Source organism: Epinephelus fuscoguttatus, linkage group LG7 (genome assembly GCF_011397635.1).
Source record: "Epinephelus fuscoguttatus linkage group LG7, E.fuscoguttatus.final_Chr_v1".
In the NCBI taxonomy this organism is placed as follows: domain Eukaryota; kingdom Metazoa; phylum Chordata; class Actinopteri; order Perciformes; family Serranidae; genus Epinephelus; species Epinephelus fuscoguttatus.
In genome coordinates this window covers 37,633,535-37,656,562 of record NC_064758.1, presented here as the reverse complement: position 1 = coordinate 37,656,562, position 23,028 = coordinate 37,633,535, and the positions used below count along the sequence as shown (strand labels likewise).

Genomic DNA, 23,028 nt, shown 5'->3' with positions numbered 1-23,028 from the left:
AACTATCATTGGATTACTTTGATGCTGAAGGAAATAAAAACTCAGGCATCATCTGGAGTTACAAGGAACATCTTTTTCTTTGATTTCTGAGCAGACTGTCGAAGATAATAACATCATTGTGAAGTGGAAGTCACAGTGACACTAGAAATGTCAGCATCATGTCTGTGTCAGATTCTACGGAGTTAAGACTTTGATAAGAAATACAACATTTGACTCAAATTGTAGCAATCGAGTGCTGAAAGCACCATAATTGCCTCCCTGATCTGTCACAGTCTCTGCTGGAGCTGCAAGTGCTGGCCATGTTGGTACGTGCCAAATCAGCAGGACAAACTACAATGACTAAGGGTGCTTTCACACCTGCCCTGTTTGGTTCGGATCAATCAAACTCAAGTTTGTTTGCCCTTTTGGAGTGGTTCGTTTGGGCAGCTGTGAACACAGCAATCACACCCAGGTGTGCACCAACACAACCGGACCGAGACCTTCTTGAAGAGGTGGTCTCAGTCCGGTTACAAATGAACTCTGGTGCGGTTTGTTTGTGGTGAGAAGGTGTTCCGACCTGGATCTGAACCAACTGCAGTCACATGACACATTGTTTGGGTTAAACATGAGCATGTTACAGTCCTGGAGGATTATTAATGTGCACCTCCTCCTGTACTGCCTTAATATGCACATTCAGCACATCCAATGCATCAAAACATTGTTTTCTAGTTGGAGCCGCGCCTCGTTTTCAAACTGTATGGTTTGACTAAAATGAATAATGACAGCAATATAGTCCACGATGAGCAGCTCTAAAATCAACCTGCGTAGTTGTCCCTCCATTGTGACATTAGAAAGCGTCACATTTATCTTGCAAGTGTACTCTTCTTCAACGTTTTCTTTACTTCCTAGATTTTTCCCACATGGAAATTCTGACCAATCAAGACCAGCTTTCTCACACAAGACATTTGATCTGGTCCACTTGTAAATAATGCCATGAGAACATGAACCAGCTCTAGGCAATTATACAACTTTGGCACAAAATGACTCTAGGTCTGAAAGCGCCCTAAGTTCCTGTTGTTTTTAGAAATTTGTTTCCCCTTACCTTAACCTATACCTAACCTTATCTCTACCCCCAACCTAATATTTCTGCTACACCGAACCATAACCTTGGAAATAACTTTTGGAAATAAAGTTTAGTATTCAAGGCAGGAACAGAGTTCGACCACAGACAGTATAAAAATACTGGATGTAACCAAACTAAAAAACCAAACCAAATTTGGCACGTGTTGTCATAGGTTCTAACTAACAAGTAGTCACATATGGGCTTCTTCTCACTGTCTGCAGCCTATGCAAATAAACAGCTCAGTCAAAAGGTCATGGCCTCCTGACTGCACGTCCGTCCTCTGGGAGAGATCCTGTTTCTGTAATAACCTTGGGATTAAGTGGGAAGGTGCTAAAACCTTTCAGACACAGGAAGGTTAAGAAAAGTATGAAAGTATTTCCCAAGTTCATGTGAGGGTTTTCTAGGTAAATGAATGAATGGCTTCAGTAAGCTGATACCTTTTGAACGCCAGTGTCCAATTTAATATTATGATAAATATCCCTAGCGATATATTGCTTTAAATGTACAGATAACTGCAAACTTTCACGTTTGAACTATTTGTTGGTTGTCATCTTAATGATGTTAAAGGGACAGTTTCCCCCAATATAAAAAAATACATATTTTTCCTCTTACCTGCAGTGCTATTTATCAGTCTAGATTGTTTTGGTGTGAGTTGCTGAAGGTTGTAGATATTGGCCATAGAGATGTCTTGCTTCTCTTGAATATAATGGAACTAGATGGCACTCGACTTGTGGTGCTCAAAGCGCCAAACAAACAAACAAACAAACAAAGTAAAACTAAAACAAATTTGAACGTCTCTTCCCATATACCATGAGCTGGTTACTCAAGATAATCCACAGTCCTTATTGTGAGCAGTTTCATGTAGGAACCGTTTTCTTTCTACCGAATCACACCTGCCAACAGAATCACCTCCTAGAAGGAAGTGTGCATCTACTCATGAGCCGTGTCTCAACTTAGGGGCTGCAGCCTTCGAAGGCACGACCAAGGCTGTCTTATTTCAAAGGCTCCTTCGAATGTGGCGGATAAATGCAGCCTTCTTTTCAAGAATTTGGAGGATGCAAGATGGATCCTACATGGCCCAGCCTATCTTAAGTTCCGTTGCGTGCTGGTGATGATTATTAAGTTAAGTTAACTTAACAGTTGTTAAGATTAACTAGCCGTAACTGTTGTAAACATTACTATTAATTAAAAGCACACAGCTTAAACAATCTTAATTTATTTAGTTTACCTGAAAGCGGTCCATCAGCCTGAAATATATCAAACTGCAGTATCTCTGGTGGTGAATCATCTCCTAAAGTATTGAATAAAATATATACTTGTAAATAATAACAATCTCTGGGTCCATGATTTAGGACTAACTACTAGCTTGCTCCATCTTTCCTCATGCGCAGCTGGTTGCAAGGTAACAGGAACGCCAAAGGGTCGGGGCAAGAACAACTTGTAATGCAACCAGGAAATCCTCCACAGACCAGACCGTCCCATTTTGGAGACCGTTCAGTTTGGCTGATGCGGCCTTCAAAGGACGTGGCCGATGTGGACCACAAAGGCTGAGTTCTTCAAAGGCTGCAGCCCCTGAATTGAGACACAGCTATGGCCGAGAGACTCTTGCTTGTGACAGCATGAGATGTAAACAGTAACTCCTCAGCTGAGTTGTAATATTAGCTAGCTCAGTGGTGCTAGCTGAACTAGCAGTAGATTCACACTTCCTTCTGCACAGTGATACGGTTGGCAGGTGTAGTTCAGTAGAGAGAAAACAGTTCCAAGATGAAATTGCTCACAACACGGTCTGTGGATTATCTTGAGTAACTGGGTCATGATTTCTGGAAAAAGACATTGTTGTTGAGTACCATTTTGTTTCATTATATTAGAGAGAAGGCAAACATCGCTACCGATATCTCCAACACTCTGCAACTCACACCAAAACAATTTAGACTGATATACGGCACTAGAGGTAAGTTTACAAAGCAGTATTTTTGATTTTGGGGTGAACTGTCTCTCTAAGGAAAACTGAAGTTGCATCAACATGTGTTTAGGTCCAATCAGGGATCACACTGCCAATCAAAAAAAGAGCACTAATTCCCAGTATAAATCCGTGGCTAACAACAGCTACAGCTCTGTAATCCCATTTATCCTTCACCATCATTTCTAAACACTCTTATCCGCATGGAAGGAAACCAATATAGTGTGTAAACACTTTAACTTCTAACCAAAACTATGCTGCAATCAGAGGAAAAATGTGTTTGGCGCACCACTACCATTATTCAAATAATCACCAGATACATTTATATCAGTGAGGTGAATTCAGATGTTTTGTGTGTGTTTGCAATCCTGTAAACACGACTGACTTTAACTCTGGAATATGTTCCAGGATCGTTGTGGGAATGTAAGCAACACAAACAAAAGGTAACGTTACATCATTTTTTTACAGCTGGCAACTGGCCACCATGGTAGTGTACGTACAGCACTGTAGACCAGGCTCTGGAATATATATGGTTCCCTCCTGCAGTGTGTTTTATCTCAACACTGGCGTCGACTGGCTGAATGTTGTCCAAAGCTGGTCACGTGCTGCATTTTAACTGGTGTAAGTGGGCATAAATGTTTAACTAATGTTTAACCGTGCTATTACAGCCTTTAGCTAATTGCCTTCGGCTTGAGCTGCGATGTTTAACAGAGCAATAATGTGGGACAACTATGTTCAGCCTCTACTGCACTGAATTAACCTTGTACCTCAGTTTATGTCTCATAGGTATAAAGATTTTATTTTTGACAAATGGTATCTGTGGAATGTGTTTAAAGCACTTCACTGTTGTGTTTTATAATGTAGGTTTTTACCTCCCCAGTATCTTAAAAGGGTTCTCTAGTTTAAACACACATTACATGCACAGATTCTGCACACATATAGACGTATACAGCACATATATTATGCTCCCGATGCATGTGGACAGACATGCCTCCACACCACTCAGCTGTCACATGCTGAGACTCTGTGCACTATGTCAGAAGTTATTACACAGTAACACTCCAACAGTGTGGACACAGACACATCAGACAGCTGTGTGAGAAATCTCACTGTGTTTCCAGCCAGGCCCCTCAGCATCAAGAAGAAGCCTTAAGACCTCCAGTCTCAACACAAACACAGAAACATACATAACACTCCTACTCCATAAACACAACCTCGGCCTCTCTCCAGAGAGTTTTCAATGGGCTCAGAGAGCACGCGGCTGCAGACTATTTAACCTTTGGGTTCAATTCTGATCTTCACTACTGGGCTACACCAAGTGGATTTCCGGCCCTGGCTGTCCTCCTTGAAGCTTTCAGTCTGGGTGTTCCAGTCTTTGACGTGGTGTGTGGTGTGCAGCAATGCCAGATGTAAAGAACTAAATCATAGGCTAAAGAGAGGATACGATATGGGCCAGGGACGCTGAGTGACAGTTCAAATGCTTCACTTTTTTTCCCCTGTGGTTGGACAAATCAACAGCAATTATAAGGCAGCACAAAGGCAGGCATCTCACCAGCAAATGACAAATGTAATTTGGTGGATGCTTCACGTGCCTCGCAGCACCATGCCTGCTCACATATTTAGCACACAAAGCCCCTGGCAAGTTTTTTGCTTCATCTATGAAGAGTTACAAAACCACAACCGTGATTGTTGACATGTTGCTGGAATGTGTTGCAGCTACTGTGCTGCTGGTCAGTAGGGTCACCAAACTGGATTCCACTTTAAAACAAGGCCGCAGTCACGGAGTCAACACTTGGGTTGGGGGCAAACCTTCGGGGGGGTCTGGGGGTCAAAGTAAAAGGGAAAAAGCTAATTTCCTCTTAGAAACTCTTTTACTGTTAGTAAACAGTATGATGTATTTTGTGGGCGGGGCTTAGCTGGAGGCAAAACAATTCAGAAATACTCATTCTGAGTGTCAGAGTGGACTCTGGCACAAAATGGACTGTTCGTAAATTCAGAACGCTGTCGGGATGTACCGTTCAGTTATCCAGAGCACTGCGCGCTCGGAGTGGTAGAGTGCAGAGCAGTTGCCAACAGGTGGCTAAATAAGACTGCAGAGCATCATGACGCCATTATGGCCTTGTTGTGGTGGCAACATTATGTCATGCCGCCTTGGTGTGGTCTGTTTGTAGTCTAATGTTAGTATTTTACTTCTGGTGATTGCATTTGCTCTTTAAAAATCATTGAAAGTGGTGTTCAGTTGTGAAGATTACCTTGCTGAACAAAATGTGTGTGTTTCATAAACTTGAGTTTTCCCACATGGCATCATGTGACGGACCTGGACGGTGTAATTCCACATTTGGCTGCCATGTACTATTGGCTTCAAAGCCCAGTGTGTTTCTGGGGACTTGACAAACCACATGCAGAACTGCAGTACACAGCAGCACTAATTCATAATACAAACAGAAAGTAAGCAGCTCCTAAAGTTACATCTTTAAAATAATTGGTATCAAGTAAAAAAAAAGCAAGTCTAATCCCTTGGAAGATTATCAGGACTTCCACAGCTGACTGTAGTGGATTAGATATGGAGAAATGGATAAAAAACGGTCATTACTGAGTTGACAAACCTGTATCCAACTTAATCACTTACTGCTTGAGTTCCAACTTTTAGTTCACACTAGAAATAAATCACATTAAAACGCTGAGAGACAAAAACACATTAAAAGGCTCCAGTTAGACTGATGCATACGTGAGGGACAGAGATGAGATAAGTGCAGATGTGAGGTTTAGGAGGTTTCGCTCTGTGTCAGGTGGTGAACCACATATTTCCAAGGCATTCAGACTATAGGGGACTCCGGGGAGAGCAGGAATGAGGGATGATAAGGTGGAGGGGGAGACTGTGTCTCATCATCAATTTACATAATGAAGTTGTTTTGAAATCCAGATCCTACGTTTTTACATGTGGTTCTGTTTCCTTCCAGACAACCTCCTTTCAAGCCTCCTCCTCGCTGGGGAAAAGCCTTCCAGCTCCCCCTTACACACTGAGAGGCACACCCACATGAGTTCATGAGCACACACCTACAGTCTCACAGCTAGAGAGTGCAGAGTGCAAAGCTCTCTCTGGAGGGAGAACAGACGTCAGTATAAAATGCTGATACGATTATGGTAAGACAAGGGAAAACACATATGCTACATTAACTTAGGATGCTGCTGATCTTGTTGTGTTCACTAGAATTGGGTCAATGTCTGGCTTAATTCTATGCAAACTGGCTGGACTGGCACTTGTTGCAGTAACATGAAGGAGATAAAATTCCAGCAGAGGTGGGAGGGGCAGTTTTTGTAAACAGATATTCTTCTCTACATTTGGGCCTCTCGTCCACGACCACGTCACTAAAACACTTTTTTTTTTTTTTTAAACGTCCTCAAAGGTAAAATTTATCAAAACTCTGGTACCATCGGTCGTGACACTTTCAATGTTTATATCTGTCACAAACATGAAAAAACTATAAGTATTTAATTTTGACTCAACACTTCCTGTTTCCGTTTCAAAATAAAAGTCCCCTGGCAATGTTTCTATGGATAGAATCACTTCATTTTTTAACAAAAGGCATTTTATTCTGAAATATTTGCAGGATCGTGTTGTTGATAGTGCAGCTGCTTGCATGGCTCCTTAAATATGTACAAAATACAATAGATAAAGTAGCAGACGTGAGCGTTTGGAGTTGATACTTTATACAATGACATCGTGTGGACAGAATTTTTTTATAAAGTGGAAGGAAAAATATCTGTTTACAAAAATGTCTGGATACGTATAGGCAGGGCCTTAGTCTCTGAAGAAAACTAAAACTGCACCGATATGGCTGCATTTTTGATCTGAAGCTGATGATAAAAGTCTTCCTAACTGCGTGCGTCACTGTGAGCTCAACTTTTGTTGGACGCCCTGTTTCCGTTTATTCCTGTTGCTCGCTTTGAAAGAGTTGCAATGGATGAGGGACAGCTGATTCATGAAGCTGAAATGAGGAACTATCTAAACGACAACTCCTTATTTCGCTTCAAAATAACCTCAATAAGAAGGCAGCTGGCTGAAGGGAGATACCCCGGGGGAGAAAGATTCTGGTAAATGACCATCAACCTAACAACAACTTGACTTAACTATGATCTTGAGTGCACAGCAGATATTTAGGCCAACATGGGTTGTTTACACGACGTAACAAAAGTGCATATTTAGAAGAGTTAATGTGGACAGAGAGCTCTGATATTATGTGGTGCCATGCAATCTTTGGGACACGGTGTCATTATGTTCCACTCAGGAGCTGCTATATGGTGTACCAGTCTGGCCCAGTGTTTGGCTCAATAACAAACCAGTCTGAAAACTGGCCCAACCCTGGTGTTCAGTTTGAAATCTAGTTTCAGGTCCAATCCTGCAGCGCACAGCTTGATTTCATCATCCTACACTGAAGCTTCCCTGCTGCTCAATACTTACTTTTTCCTTCTCAGCTTGTTAAAGCCTGCGGAGAACTACTGGAAGTTTTGAGATATTCAGAGATCACAAAAACTCCTTACATCTATGGTTCTATGATTGTCTGACTGGACTTGTTTTTAACGATGTCGCTATGTTCTGGGATCTCAATGATCACCGTGGTGATTAACACAGCCGATAGAACCTACAACCAGGCCTTCAAAAATAATACCTTGCATTTTTTCGTTCAGTCTGGCGCCATCTCCCCTTTTACAAGGATTTTAAGCATCAGGTTTGAGTACCTCCTTTTTGTCTTTGGACCCTGTCGAGATTTAGTTTAAGATCACTCAGCTTGAACACAGGCATCAGCACGCTGCATGAGTGGATTGTTAACTGCACACAATGCTCTGCTTCCTTTATCGCCCTGTTTCAGTTACAAGCAGCTGCAGCCAAACAGACTGTGTGTGTGTGTGTAGCTAAGATAGAGGGTAAGTATATTCTGAATAGTGCTATCTGGTCCCATACTCAGTCACTTACAATGTCCCTGTCTCACTCATCTGTCACCGCCTTTCCCATTCTCTGCCTGACGTGTAGCTGCCATTGTGACTGCCATCTTTCACCCTTCCTGCCATTCCAGCGTTCATATTTAGGGTGGAGGAGAGCGAGGGAATTGCAGAAGAAGCAAACTGAGTCACACCTGATTAAACGGGTGCAGTTGGTGTATGAGCAGGGGACAGCAGCTGCAGTGAGTCTCCTGAGGGAGCTGTGTCCCTCCCTGTGTATGTGCTGTACTGTCAGAGAGCTGTGAAGTGTGTGACATCATGAGTACAGGGAGGGGAGGAAGCTTCAGCTCTAAATCTTGGGACTTGTCCTCCACCCAGACCATAGAGACAACACCTTGGCTGTCATATTTCGCCACACCCTCCTCTTCTCACATGTCCTCTGCTTCCAGATGTCCACTGAGGACCCTAAAATCTCCCGTCACTGCTTTCTTCTTGTTCCCCTCAAGAAGAAATGTTAAGGGAGGGTGGACTTCGTAAGTGGCCAACCAAGATGGAGAAAAGAGGTTTAGTCTAGCGTGAGACTGGTGTAAAAATGTTCAAACCGGTTTAATATCGAGCCGGACTGGAGTGGTATACCAAATTTCACCACTAGGTGTCACCCTGGATGCAGCAGCCACTCCCTAGTGGGACCAAAATGACACAGTGTTGTCACAGCAAACAAGCGTCCTACTATTACATTGCATTGTGTGACATCAGAGCTCTCTCCACACTGAGTTCTTTAAATATGTGCTTCTGTTACATCATGTAAACAAACCACACACCTATTAGCTGTGCACTGGAGATCAGAATGGACACGTAACCACTTATAAAATGGGTGAGTACTTGATATCCTACTACATTTGTGCTTTTTAAAGAGAAAACACACATTTTATATTGTGATATTTACTGTAAATTACATTAAATACAGCCAACAGCATGTAGCTTTCATTATCAGTGGTCATCACCGGAAACTTTTAGCTCCCTGGCGATCTAACTCCAGCCAGGTGCCTCCTTATGTAGGGTTTTTTTAATCAAATAAGAAGGCATTGTATAGATAATTCCTCATTTTAACTTCATTAATCAGCCATTCCTCGTCCATTGTGGGTTTTTAAAATGAGCGACTGCAATAGACAGAAACGGTGTCCAACAGAAGTTCCACTTAACATGGTGCACTATGTTGCTTGTGGTCAGTTAGGACCTTTTTCGCCAGCTTCAAATCCAAAATGTTGCCACATTGGAGCAGTTTTACTTTTCTTGAGAGACTAACTCTGCCATGTCTAATGTTGTCACCCCAAAAAATCCATGAACTGTCTAGTAAACAAACACAACATGCACCACTTGCTAGTGCTCAGCTTGTCAATGTATTGCACACAGTCTGTCAGACATTAGTGCCTACGTTAGTCTGTTTATAAATAAATATAATATGTTAATCACACAGTCATATGTTTTATCACTAATGCAATACAAGTTGGATTTAGCGCAGTGATTCTGGCACAGGTCGCTGATTGGGCTACGTTTTAATTTGCTACAATGTGTCATAATGACAAATGCCGGATCAGCTAGTTTGCATTAGATCTAGGGCTGCTCCCTCTAACAGCCGACCAAAAAGGTCATTAGTTGAAAATTTCATTGGTCGCTTAATCCAAAGTGTGGGATCATTTTGAGAAGGTGAAGGACGAACCCAAGATGATATGTAAACTCATCTTCATTGGTCGACTACAAACATGACGTATCATGTGAAACATGGAAGTAGCTACATGCCCATTAGCCCACAGTGTCATTAACAGGCGGCTTGCTCAGTGTGTGACGTGCACTTGTAGATAAAATATAGGCCTATATTAATGAAGGTTCAACTCAAACCATTGTGTTGCCCCGTCCAAAATATATCATTTAATAATTAGATTAATATCTTAAACATGCGGGCGACCCGTCAACTAATGGCCCTAAATGACGACTATTGGTCGACGAGGAATATTCTTAGTCGTGGTCAGCCCTAATTAGATCAAACTAGTTTAAGCTCGTACACCGGACAAAACCGGCAAAACTGGAAATTGACCAAACACTACCTTTAACTGCAACTAATTATTTGTATTATTGTCTACTTGATCCTTTATTTTCAATTAATTGTTTAGATTATAAAACATTGTGACATTGCTTGTCTTCATGAATAATTAAAACTGTTTATCTATTACAAGTCATTTTGTGTTTTGTTGATCAACTAATTGTTAGACATGCCTCTTTGTCTATAAGCTGCAGGCACAGAAACACTGCCTTCTAGGTAATAACATGGTCTAATACCACATCATAAATCTTACATTGTCCAACTTATTGGGCTGTATGAAAAACTCTAAAGCCATGTAACCATGGAAACCAAATACAGCCCACTTTACCGCTACTTGCTCCTCCAGTGACCTGAGACCACACCACTCGGGTCCCCGAACGTGAGAACTATTTTTGTTTCTGCACAGACGAGTGGCAAAAGTTGACTTTTCCACCCTGTCCACGCCCCTGGTGTTTTCAAACAAAACACAAGATAGTTTTGAAAAAAAAGAAAACTGAAAAGGAATTAACAACAGGTTTGGAATGTTATCTATGCACATCCTCAGACAGGATGTGGCTGTCACAGCACATGGCATGCCAGTGACCTCTTTGAACTGCAGAGGTGAACATGCTGGGGGTTACAGATAACACTAGAATACAGACACGCTAATGGAGTGGGATTACATACTAACTGTTATCGTGAGGGTACAACACAGCGGCTCCTCTGCACTATTGTAGCTTAATGTGTAAATCTACTCAAAACGACAACAAACCCAACTTAAAAATGTGTTTTTCTTCTCTACATGTCTCCTAAAATGTCTGAACTTGACTTCACTGACTTGTATCTGTGCAAAGTTTGTCACTATAGAGGTGCTTTCACATTCCTCTGCCAACGGGGCAGATGTCTTCATTAAAATCTGAGATTCAAATATTCACCAGGCAGCTAGCTTCTTTATGGTTAGCCAATCACTGTCTAATACAGAAAACACATATCGATGAGGAAACCGAATTAAACACTGGCAAAGACACCTGAAACCTCCAGCACAGACTTGGCAGTACAGAGAGCAAAGTTGGCGTTAGCATAGTAAAAGTTTTGAGAGCTAATATGGTAGAGTGCGAAGATTTTGGATGTAAACCAAAACCCTGGAGCTTCCCTCCACTTTTTATCAAAAAACCCATCGTAGCAGATATTATGTGTGTTTCACACCCTTTAACGCTGTGTCAGCCACTGCCAGTTAGCCTACAAGCTAACAAACAATCTAAATAGAAGATGCTAACTACACTTAGCATTCTAATGCCTCTGCTAGTCGTTGAGTTTGGGTCATGTGCTTTTACCTAGCTGGCACTGGACGTCAATATATCATCAAACATGTTGGACAGATGTTAAATTTTGGTTGGAATGAAAATTGTGTTGACAATGTTTTAAATGTCCAACAACAAAACAATTTCACATTGTGTGGACATTAACATTATGACGATTTGCAGACGTTTTATTCACCGTACCTTATGATTAAACGTCATTATTCTACATCAAGAATACATTAGCATGAGACGTCACTTTACAGTTAATAAAACAACATCTAATTTATAATTAAATTTCAGCTGAAATGAGAGGCATTTTACTGAATGTAAAACCCGCACATTATTTGACAACAACTCACCTAAGCCATCGTTCTGTGCAGGTTAACATCCAAATGCTTGAGTTGAATGTGGTTGCACATTGCTCCAGTCGAGTGATGATATGCCAGTTTTTTCTGACACAGCCTACATGCTACCTTGTTTTCATTTTCTAGATTAAAGTACTGCCAAACTGCGCTGGTATTGCAATTTCCCACCATTGTTGTTCGTATGGACAAAAGCCAAACATGGCGCACGCCAAAAAATATTCGTCAGTTTCCTCAACCAGACTTCCATCTCACCATCTGCGTCGCCAATTTCCCATTTCCAAAATATTCATAACCATGGGTCAAATATTCTCCCATCAAGTCTGTTTTTATAGATCACAACGTTTGCGTGGGAAGTGGCCTACACGTCTTTCAGACCTCGCTCTGTGAGTAGGCTACATTTATAGATGAGACCCCAGAATCAGAATTTCTCAACTTTCAATTCAATTGGGATAAAAGTGTAGATATGCCTTCAGCCCCTTTTCAGAGCCTTTTTTATTTAACTTTTTATGTGGGAATGCATATTAAACAAAGTATTAATCATAGCAGATTGTTTTTACATACTTTAAAGCATGTCCACAGGGGGACTTTAAACATTTGTTTTTCCTTCATGTACACTTACTCATGGTCGGTAAAACCAAAGGCTGAGAAAACCCATGAGAGCGATGAAAGCAAAGGTAACATCCTGATTGATAGCCGCCACCAACCATTGTTTTTATTCAACCCTCGGTTTACTCATTAAAATAGTTTGAGCAGTGCAGTGAAACTTAAAACCTGTTTCCAAAACAGTCCATCCATTTTGTTAGCGGATTAGAAACTAGAAACACCAGCTGCTCCCCACTCTGTGTCAGAACCAGCACTGGGCTGCAGCAGCAGATGTCCATGGACCAATTCCAGCTGCTGTTTTTACATGAGACTGCGTGGGGAGAGGTTGTAAAAAGATATCGAAACCTATAGCCCTAAACAATCTGGCTCTGATGTGATCGAGGCTAAGGAGCCAAAGTGGGAGAGGAAGATTGAGAAATAATAGCTGCAATCTGATATCCTTCCAGATACGGCTAAACTCTGCAGTTTTGCGTAGGGAAAGAAGAAATCTGCACAGAAACACACATACTATTCATACCTACACATGCATACAGTACAAATGAAACAGGTCCAAACTCAGGACCTTCAGCAAAAGGGCACAGTCTTGTGTTTTCAATTAGGAAGTATAAAGCATGGCTTCAACGACATGCCTTTTACCGAACATTAATTACCAGGAGCAATTATTCTGGCAGTCAAAAGGCCTCAGCCAAGGCTCATTAAGTGCTTTTATTCCCGAGGGTAAACAGTATACCCCTCCATAAAGACAGCCCCGGCTGGTTATCCAACAAACACTATGAGTTATACGTGCTTTCCACTAGTGTTTGGCGTGACATCACCATAACCTTGGATCAATCAGACTGAGGGGGATCTCTGAGCCGTTGCTGAAACTTTAGTTTTGACAGGGCGGGGATGACACAAGAGGCCGAGAGCACTTCCAAGTTCTTGTTTTGGAATTCACACTGTAATCTCGGAGCTGCTCATTAGCTGCAAATACGGGCGATTTTGATCCGAGCAGTGATATCTGGAGTTTCTCGGCCTTGTCCCGCCAAATTTTCCGGGCTGAAAATGAAGGAGAAACAGGAGGAGAGGGCTTTTTACCCCCCTCCCCTCCTTTCTTTATGCTGGTAAAAACCAACAGCTGTAAAATTGCAGCAGGGTGCCAAGGGAACAAGGAACAATAAGCTCACCAGAACAGCAGTAATTGGAAAAGGAAGATTTGAATGCTAACACAGCGTCTGCTTTTCATTAAGACTGTTTCACTAGGTAAATATTGTTGCTAGATGATCTACTTCTCCAAGTCAACTCCTTTTCCTGGATGATCATTTAGTTAGTGGCGACAGTGGTTTTGTTTTCTTATCATTAATATGTTTTCTTTGGGAAAGAGTCGGCTTCGAACGAAGATAATTCAGAGGGAGAAAATTTTAAAAAGTCCTCCCCTTGTTATGGCGATGGTCTGATGAGAGCTAGCAGATGAGGTAACAGAACGGCCACTGGTGACAGGCAGTATTTGTTAGAATATTTTAATGGTTTCAGCTGTAGCCTGACCTGGCTCTCTCTCGCATGTAGAAATCACTGAAGCAAATTGGCAGTTTGACAGAACGCAGGCTCCAGGTTTAATTACTTTGCGAGCTCACGTGGCTCCTCAGCCATAACTTTGGGCCCAAGTGGACACACACCCTAGCCTGACATAAGACCACTATCTGCCAAGGCTTACATAAAAAAAGACCCACACCCTCCAGCAGATGACGTGAATCAAACTTCACCATCACAACTTGGGACCGAAAGAATGCTGGTCAATAGCCTAAGGCCATGAGAAAGAGTGGCAATATTCTGCCCCTGTTTACGTTGGCAGGGCGAAGCTGCTGTCTGAGAAACAAAGTCTTGCACATTTGTGTGTAGAGAGATATGGATGCTGTAAAGACTGTCCTGTTCTTTTCAAGCTCTTAATCTGGACATTTTTTCAGACATTTTCTGAACAGAATTCAGCAGTCTGTGTGTCCTTTCTGTTCAGTCAGTTCAATTCATGCCATCTTGAATGGCTTCTATCGCCAAACCACTTGAGGGGATATATTGGCAGAAATGGAATGTATATCCGCTTGTAAATAAGAATCATTGTGGGTTTTTTAGTTACCTTAGACTGAACCATTTATATCTACACTGGGAGCAGGTCCCAGGCCCCCAGGAAGTGCACCAGACTTTGAAGCCAATTTTCATAGTGGCCAAACAGTGTAATTATGCCTTCCGAATCTGTCATGTGATGCGTTTTGGCACAAAAGTACTTCTTCCCATAAACTTAGATTAAAAAAAAAAAAAAAGACGTCTGTAAATCACTGGATACATTTTTCCGAGCGTCACAACTCCTGCGAAATGACTCGCTTCACTATCAGGGGTTCATCTTTTCAGTGCGATAACATTTGGAAAGTCTAGAAAAGTTGCAAGATTAAATAATTTTATCCCCATTCAAGTCAGCGGAGCACTAAACTGGAAGTAGCCGGTTCGGTTGGCAGAAGTCTCAAGTTCACTTGCTCTGTGGGCCCAATGATATGGAGGCAGCGCTGATCAAACCAGTAATTTCATGCCACATAAATAAAGCTTTTTTTTGGCTTTATGTGCCACTGAATAACTTACAAAGGAATAAACAGGGCCCCGCCTCCAACACTGTATCCAGATCTCCTTATACATCCATGGTGGGTCCTGGTTCACTGAGTCCGCCATGTTGCCACATTTCTCCTGTAGCCCAGAATGGATAAACCAAACACTGGCTCTAGATAGGACCATTCATGTTTTCGGATCAGCCACTGTAGTTAGCAGCCCCTACACGACAAGCAGTGTCGGAACGTGAAACTGCTTTATTCAGTGTTTATTACTGGTTTGAATCATCTGGTCCGTTTGATTTGGAGAGGAGGAGAACTCCGCGGACAATTCGGCTCTTGATAAAAAACTCCTGAATGTCTGGATCCTAAGTTATGACTCCTCCCACATTCTCCACGCTAAGCGCAAGGTTTTGCCTTCGGGAAGACGATACAGGATGCCCAAGTTTCAACTGAATCATTTTAAAAATTAATTTGTTCCAACTTTAGGGGTTGTGTTGTGTTTTACTTATTGTGCTCTGTTGTGTGCTCGTATTGTATCGCATCGTATCTTAAGTTATCAGAGCAAAACGGTGAGCACACATTAGCTGGTGCTGGGCCAAACAGCATAGGAAAAACATTGACTTGTAGCTAAGACTGCTTTATTCTATGTTTTTACCGGTTTAAATCATCTGGTCCATTTGTTTTGAAGAGGAAGAGACCTCTGTGGATAATTCAGCTCCTGGTAAAAACCTCCTGAACAATCAACACTGAAGGGACTCTAACCAGGAAAAGTTTCAGCTGGTTGCAATCTGCAATCCTCACCACTAGAGGCCAATAAATCCCCCTAAATCTTCCACACTGCTCCTTTAAGCGTGTGTCAAAATACAAAAATAATACAAAATAACTCTACTGAGCGTTGATGGCTTTGCACTCACAAAAACATGCACGCCACAATTGGAATTTCCTAAGCACGAGTGAATAACTTTGTTTAATGTTGTATATTCTAACAGCAATTGTCACAGCTCATTCAGCTCCACCTGAGGCCCTCTCATAGCAACAGAAAGACTCATTGTAGATGACAACCTGAAATGAGCAAGACAAGATGTTTTTCCCCCCTTTGCTCCAGAGCAGATTTAAAGCTTGGGTTTTCCCCCAAAATCTTGAGAGAGCGACAGCTTATAACATACTCCAAGAGGCACTGAATGACATCATCCAACAACGCAGTCCATGCCCATTTCAGCGCTACATATTTGCACGGCTGCATAACTACTGAATGACAGCCATGGGAAGTGGGAGCATAAACTAAATCTGTTTGCCAGAGAGTGGAGGTGATTGGCCTGCTTATACATGACAGGGATGTTTGCTCTGATTAACAAAGTTAAACACGTTTGCTTATCAAATGCATCAAAGGCTCTTATCCTGTCTCTCCTGCATCCACTTATCCTTTTGCTTGTGTTTGCCTGAATCAGTGTTTCTAGCCTACAAAATATAAACTAAGGTGTTCGCCAGCTGCAGACATTATTAAAGGGATAGTTCAGATTTTCTGAAGTGGGGTTGTATGAGGTGCTTATCCATAGTCAGTGCATTACATTTGATAGATGTCAGTGGGCACGCCCTGAGTTTGGAGAAGCAGGCTGCAGTACTGACACTGAAGCTAAGCAATGTACTGCTGTGGAGGGGTCAGAAGCAAAGTGTATTTTAGCCACCTAAAAAAAATCAATATTATTTCAAGCATAGGCTGTATTTGGAATATTTTCACTGATTTACCTTACTGTCAGACAGCGCTTTCAGACAGGGAACTGAAGCTGTTATGTCGCTCTCTTCAGACTCCATTAAGAAACCAGTGATTTAACATCACTGTACACAGGAGCTGCTGGTTTACCTCTGCCTCAATCAGGTATTTTATTTGCATTACTGTGTGACTTTGGCATTTGAAAGGGTTAATTCGGATTCACCAAAGTCACACAATAACACAAACTGACTAACTGATGAAGGCAGCTGTTGACCAGCAGCTCCGGTGTCCAGCAAGTCAGTGGGGTTTGGTGGGTTTGACAAGACTGACTGACAGTATGCAATATGGATAAGTACTTCATATAACCCCGTTTAAAAAAAATCCAAACTATGCCTTTAATCATGTTTTAGATAAGTCTAAGCCTGCAGTAAGCTGGTACAACATATATTCTGCCAAGCTAATATTGTGATGGCACAATGTCTCTGACTCAGCCCGATGCTTGAAAATGTACTTTTTCTTCTCTATAAGCATAATATCTGACTCCATACACATGTTGTCACATAATTGGTGAGTCAAGGCCTTGTGAAATGACTTTGCTGGTTTCCATGGTTTCCAAATAAGAGACAGAGATATAAATTAATAGTCAGGCTCTTCTCTGTTTTGCAGAAATACTACAAAGTATGCTTTTAAGACTGGCCTAGGATCAGCTGCCACACCCATTTGCCCTTCTGGGGCTAATGACATCACATTACTGCCACTGAATCTGATGAGGCATTCATTAAACCTCCCGAAACACCATAATTCCACACTGAGAACGAGACACAACAAGACAGGAGCTGTGCAGTAGAGCGCCTCTGCTTGTATCAGTATAAAAAGACAAAGAGTCTTCTTTATGTAGATCAGGACAGCGAAAATCAAGCATGAAACATTAAATTTATTTGCGTCTCTGAACAAATAATGACGCCATATGGGGCCAGACCTCTGACCTATATACCACTGCAGCCACATAGTCCTATATTGTGAAAAGGATCAGCGAGGATGCATCGTCTCTTGTGACTTGGCTGGTGGCGCAAAACGTATCAAAACAAAAACAGAAACAGCCGCAAGTATGAAGAAGACTGACAGACAAAGGTTCAACTGGCAGGATGTAGATCACAGTAATGATAGTAGCAATAAATCATTCCGTGTATTTAAGTGTGAGGTTTCCAGTTTTGTTTTTTGGAGCCAAATGTGACCATGCCTCTGAAAAATTCACACCGCGATGCCAGTTGGACACAAGTGTCAACAATGTGGCAGGTCCGTGTGATCGGAGGACCGCTGTTGGATGTGGTGAAGAATTGAGGGTGGGTCAGCAGGCTTGAGACAACACCCTTACAGTAGAAATCACAGGCTGTCTGCTAAAAGCTAAAACAGGGACAAGACATTTATGTCTATGGAAGATACTATTTAAAATAATCAAGATCACTGAACTGTGCCTTGTATTATAGGCAATATGCAAATATGGCAAACAGCCAGATGGGCATGGCTGTAGTCACAATTAGGAGTGGCTAAAACAAAATCCTAATTATGGAGATAGTAAGATAGTATAATATTTCAATCAACTACAATAACAAACAAAAAAATACAAGTGTGATTATTAGTTGTATCTAAAAACATCCCCGTATCGAGGTTTTCATTTCTTGGCGGGGTGTGCCCCGAGTAATTAGATTTCCATGTAAATCTAATTACCATCTGTTAAGCTGCTGATGCAGACGGTATGTGGTGTGCCTTTTTATTGTGCAAACTATGAGCATGTTCCGCCGTCCTCATAATCTTTTCCCTTTTAAAGTTAGTTATTTTCATCAGCCTGGAACACTCCTCCGAGTCCTCCCAAGGTCACTCCAAAACATTTCCCGCCCCTGTGCCCGTATATGGGGCCTATTGGCTCTGCAGAAGTCGTTACGCATAGGGCTGAACTAGAAACTAGTCCTGCAGCAACACCATCCAAGCCATACATCACCCTGCAATTAGCAGCAGGCCTCAGACTGATTGGGAGTGGACTGCCCAGTGAGTCCACACATGATCCCTCGAGCACGCACACGCACACACACACACACACACACACACACTGTTTGCAGATGGGAGAGGGAACTATTTTTGCTCTCTGCTGAAACCAAGTCTCATGTGGTCACTTGTGTTACATGTGGCTGCATATACATTAAACGTCTTTCTAATTCGTTGGAGTTCTGTGACTCAGCAGCAGTAAAAACTGATCCTGTTTTTCATAATACACATACCATTTTGAGGCTGTGTTGTTTGTGTGTGGCTTTAATCCTTTTACACGCATTCAAACACATATTAGCTCCACCCAGATGCGCTGCAGGATATAAAGCATAATTATTCTCAACTGCAACTTTCCACTCCTGAGCATAGTCTTTGTGTCTGCAGCTACCCCAGCGCTAACCATGCCTCTTTACATCTGTGTGCAACCTCATGGTCGAACACATCAAAGTAAACCCCCAAACTAGTGTTTTAAAAGCCACCGTTGATGCACACATACCGCGTGACGTAAATTGGAATTTTGCCTACTATAATGTCAGAGACAAACACAAAGGAGCAGCAAAAAGTTCAGTTCCACTAAAAACACTCTGTGTGGATAGATAACTCTCTAAGGAGGGAGGGAAAATTGGAGTGGAAAAGTAGATACTATAAACAATACTCACTGCTGAGCAATAGAGCGCAGAGCAGCAGAACTCCAGCCATCCTCCTCCAGAGCCCATTCATTCTCCACATGGACGCAGCCATCCTCTCTGGTCAGCTTCAGCGCAGCCGGTGGGACTGTGTGAGAGTAAAAGTGTGGTAAGTGATAATGAGCGAGCGTGTGAGGGCCGAGGGAGCCGGGAGTTTCCTGTGAGGTCTAAGTGAGCGGGACAGTCGAGCAGGATAAAGCCTGGCTTGTGTTCTGTTGCTCTTTATATGGCCCCGCTCCTTTGGCCTCACTCTCTCCCTCTCTCCTTCTGCTCTTTCCACACCCCTTTTCTAACTGCCTGCTGTTAACCCGTTTCCCCCAATGCAACCGTCCCTGCCTCCTCCCTTGTCCCTCTGTGTGTGTGTGTGACTACACATGTACACATGTACAACAAGCGCTAGAACCAGTAGTGGGTGACATCCTGTTGAGCTTTATCTTTATTGCAGCTTTGTTTCCTGGTGTAAATGTTGGGAACTCGCTCATAGAAGTTTGCAGAGTTTGTGGTGTAACTGTTCCTGCAGTGACGGGGGCTGTGGTTACACCTCAGGAAGGTTTCAGGGTGATGCTCTGGCAGACACAGTACAAATACAAGCTGTTTCCAGTGGTCTGTTTGTGAAAAGAACAAAAGAATTCATTGGATCAAATTGTTTGTGTTATTGTTTGGTGTTTATAAGGGTTAGTTCAGATTTAGCAAAGTCACACACAATAACACTAACTAAGTGATGGAGACAGCGGTAGACCAGCAGCTCCTGTGTTCAGCTGGGAAAAGTTACTGTTTATCAATAGAGTCTGGCTTTGAAGAGAGCATAGATAAGTTTCACTTCTAGTTAAGCTCCCTGTCAGACAGGGCGTCTTTTTGGGAAGTACTGACTTATGACTAGATTCCACTGAAGACGTTGTGTGGGGGTTAGTAAGTGGATGTTTTGGTATAGTTTTGCTGTTGTTAGGGATGGTTGTCTATTACTTCAGTGCAACAAGAATTATTTCTAATTTTGGATTCTTCTTTTCAGGCACTGAAAAGATTCTTCAGCGTGCAAGAAAAGCGAAGTTTTCTTCACAAATTCAATGTAACAGGCACTGAATAATTAATATACAAATGGTTCTTTGGAGGGCGAAAGATTCCTTTAATTTTTACAAATCAACGGCCTTAAGCTTGACGGAGCCAGACTGTAGAAAGGTGTTATCAAAGGATTATTTCACCCCACAAGTGATCATTTGTATATCAATTACTCACCCTGTGTTATGTTGAATTCATGAGGAAGACTATTTCTTTCATGCCTCCACAGTGAGAAAGAACAGAGAAAAGTTTTGAAGAACTGAAGTCATACGGGGCTGCATTTCACAACAGCAAAACTATATCAAAACATTCATTTATTCAATTTCCATAACAACTTATCCTGTTAGAGGTCACGGGGGCTGGAGCCTATCCCAGCTGACATTGGGCAAGAGGCAGGGTACACCCTGGACAGGTCACCAGACTATCACAGGGCTGACACATAAGCCCTTTTTAAATAGGAATTGTGCAAATTTGCAGGAAAGCCCAATCAGTCTTCTTTCAGCATTGGCAGTATAAAAACAAAATTGGGGAGTGCAGCAAAATGCCGCCTAACTACTTTAATTTATACAGAATGTGCCTTTTTGGGGGCAATGGGGGGCGTAAGCAAGTAACAAAACGTGTAGCTCAGCGTGTGACATAACCAGTGATGTGGGAGGGAAGCCGCGGCTGGTCAGTACTTCGGTGATTCTCTCCTAAGTCGGCCCGTCCTTCACCGTCCCCATCATCTGACAGTTAATGGCCTCTTCGTTTGCGAGGACAAGGAGGGCGCGTAATTCCTTGTCTCCCCAGTTGCTCATCTTTACAGTGTCTGTCAGGTTTGCATTTCCCTCTTGCTACTAGCTGCTTGCTAATTCCTGCTATCAGCTGTTTCCTCTTTATCCACCGCCAGTGGCTCGCATGTGCGCCGTCATCAACTGCTCCTTCCACAAGTCATCAACAGCCCCTCCCGTTGTGGAAGGCCGCCTCGGTGTGTTTAAACTAAAAGCGTTCTGCCAATATGTCTACCCTACGAGGCGGAAAATTGGGCACCTCGGATCAACTCGCCAATCCACCTCTGTGTGTCTACACTCTCGCAGCTTGCCGGCAAAACGGCCCAACATTCGCGGAAAATCTGGCAGTGTGAAAGGGACTATAGAGACAGACAACCATTCACACTCACATTCACACCTACGTCAGTTAGAGCCACTAATTAACCTGCAAGTCTTTGGACTGTGGGAGGAAGCTGGAGTACCCGGACAAAACCCACGCTGGCACAGGGAGAGCATGCAAACTCCGTACAGTGGGGCCCCCCCACCCCTGGTTCCAACCAGCAGCCCTTTTGCTGTGAGGCAACAATGCTAACCACTGCATCACCTTGCTGCTTACAAACTACCACCCAACTTGTGCAGTATAGTCCAAGTCACATAAGTCCTTTCACATATGCACTGCAAACCTGAAATTATCTAGACTTTACATGAAGGAGCTGTACGTGAGAATCCTACCAGCTCCTCCGTACAAAATCCGTGGAATGTCCAATTAAACTCATGTGTGAATAGAGCAGGTAAATGTCTGAAGAGAGTTTGGTTTGGATACTTCTGTGGCTGAGGGTCGAAGCCGAAATCGTCAGACAAATGAAAAGTACAGCAGGAGATTTGGTTGTTTTTGACCAAATTAGGATTGGATACATGACTGTGGGTGTAATCTGCATCTTGCTTCCTGCATGCTCTACCCAGGTGCCAATCCTCACCTAAACCACATGTATTTATACTGGAATATAGTGTTTCCAGTAGGTGTACTCCTGTTGTCTGCTACATGTGTGAAAGAGATACTCCTGACAATGTCCAGACCTGATTCTGCGGACATTTTTGTGGAGTCCATTTGACTCAAATCTTAATTTTGCTGTTGTTAAACACAGCCCCCTTTTGCTCATATTTATTAAGAATTTTTTCCATTTTTGGATTCTCCATTTATCATGCAGGCATGACGAAAAAACTCCAGCCCTCTCTCAACCCCTGACAGGATAAGCAGTTACAGAAAATGACTGAATTATTGTTTTGATATAGTTTTGCTGTTGTTAAATTCAGCCCCCATGTCTTCAATCCTTCAAGAATTTTCCCAGTTTTGGATTCTGCGATCATTGTGAGGCCCATAAAAAAAAAGCTCTCTTCACAAATTCAATAAATTCATAACACAGGATGAATAATGGGTATACAAATGATCATTTTGGGGGTGAGATATTCTTTAAAAGAAGCTGAGTGTGTCCTTATTCTCTTATTTGACAGATAACCTGGTAAACAGGAAGCACTCCTCCTGCCTCCTACATGTTGTGTACATAGCTGAGAGGCCTGTAAAAGCACATGGCGTCGCAATGATTGGCTCTGGTTTTTTGTGTGTCCCTGGACAGATGACTAACAGCCTACAGTGAGTCATCCATTGAACCGCACACGTACACGCTTACACGTACTGTACACACACTTTTTTTTCTTTAACTTTTCTTACACGGTGTAAGGCACACGCGCTGACATCATAGATAAAAAACACATGCTATTTCGTAATTACACCACATCAGCAGAAAAGTGACAAACTGTTGCCCCGCTGTGTGTTGTAGGAGTGTGATGCTGGGTGTTC

The 23,028-nt window shown here is 42.5% G+C and overlaps 1 protein-coding gene across 4 annotated transcripts in view; it reads right to left on the bottom strand.

Annotated features, from left to right (window-relative positions):
- Positions 1-19,582, bottom strand: part of cd34 (CD34 molecule) — a 286,734-nt gene extending 267,152 nt beyond the window's left edge. For all 4 annotated transcript variants that reach the window (XR_007449636.1, XR_007449638.1, XR_007449637.1 and 1 more), the window contains exon 1: positions 19,339-19,582. Coding sequence is in view for 1 of the 4 variants with exons in the window: in XM_049580729.1 (XP_049436686.1) it covers positions 19,339-19,420 (82 nt within the window). In the remaining 3 variants the exon portion in view is untranslated. The remainder of the gene's footprint in view (positions 1-19,338) is intronic.
- Between the last annotated feature and the right edge of the window lie 3,446 nt (positions 19,583-23,028).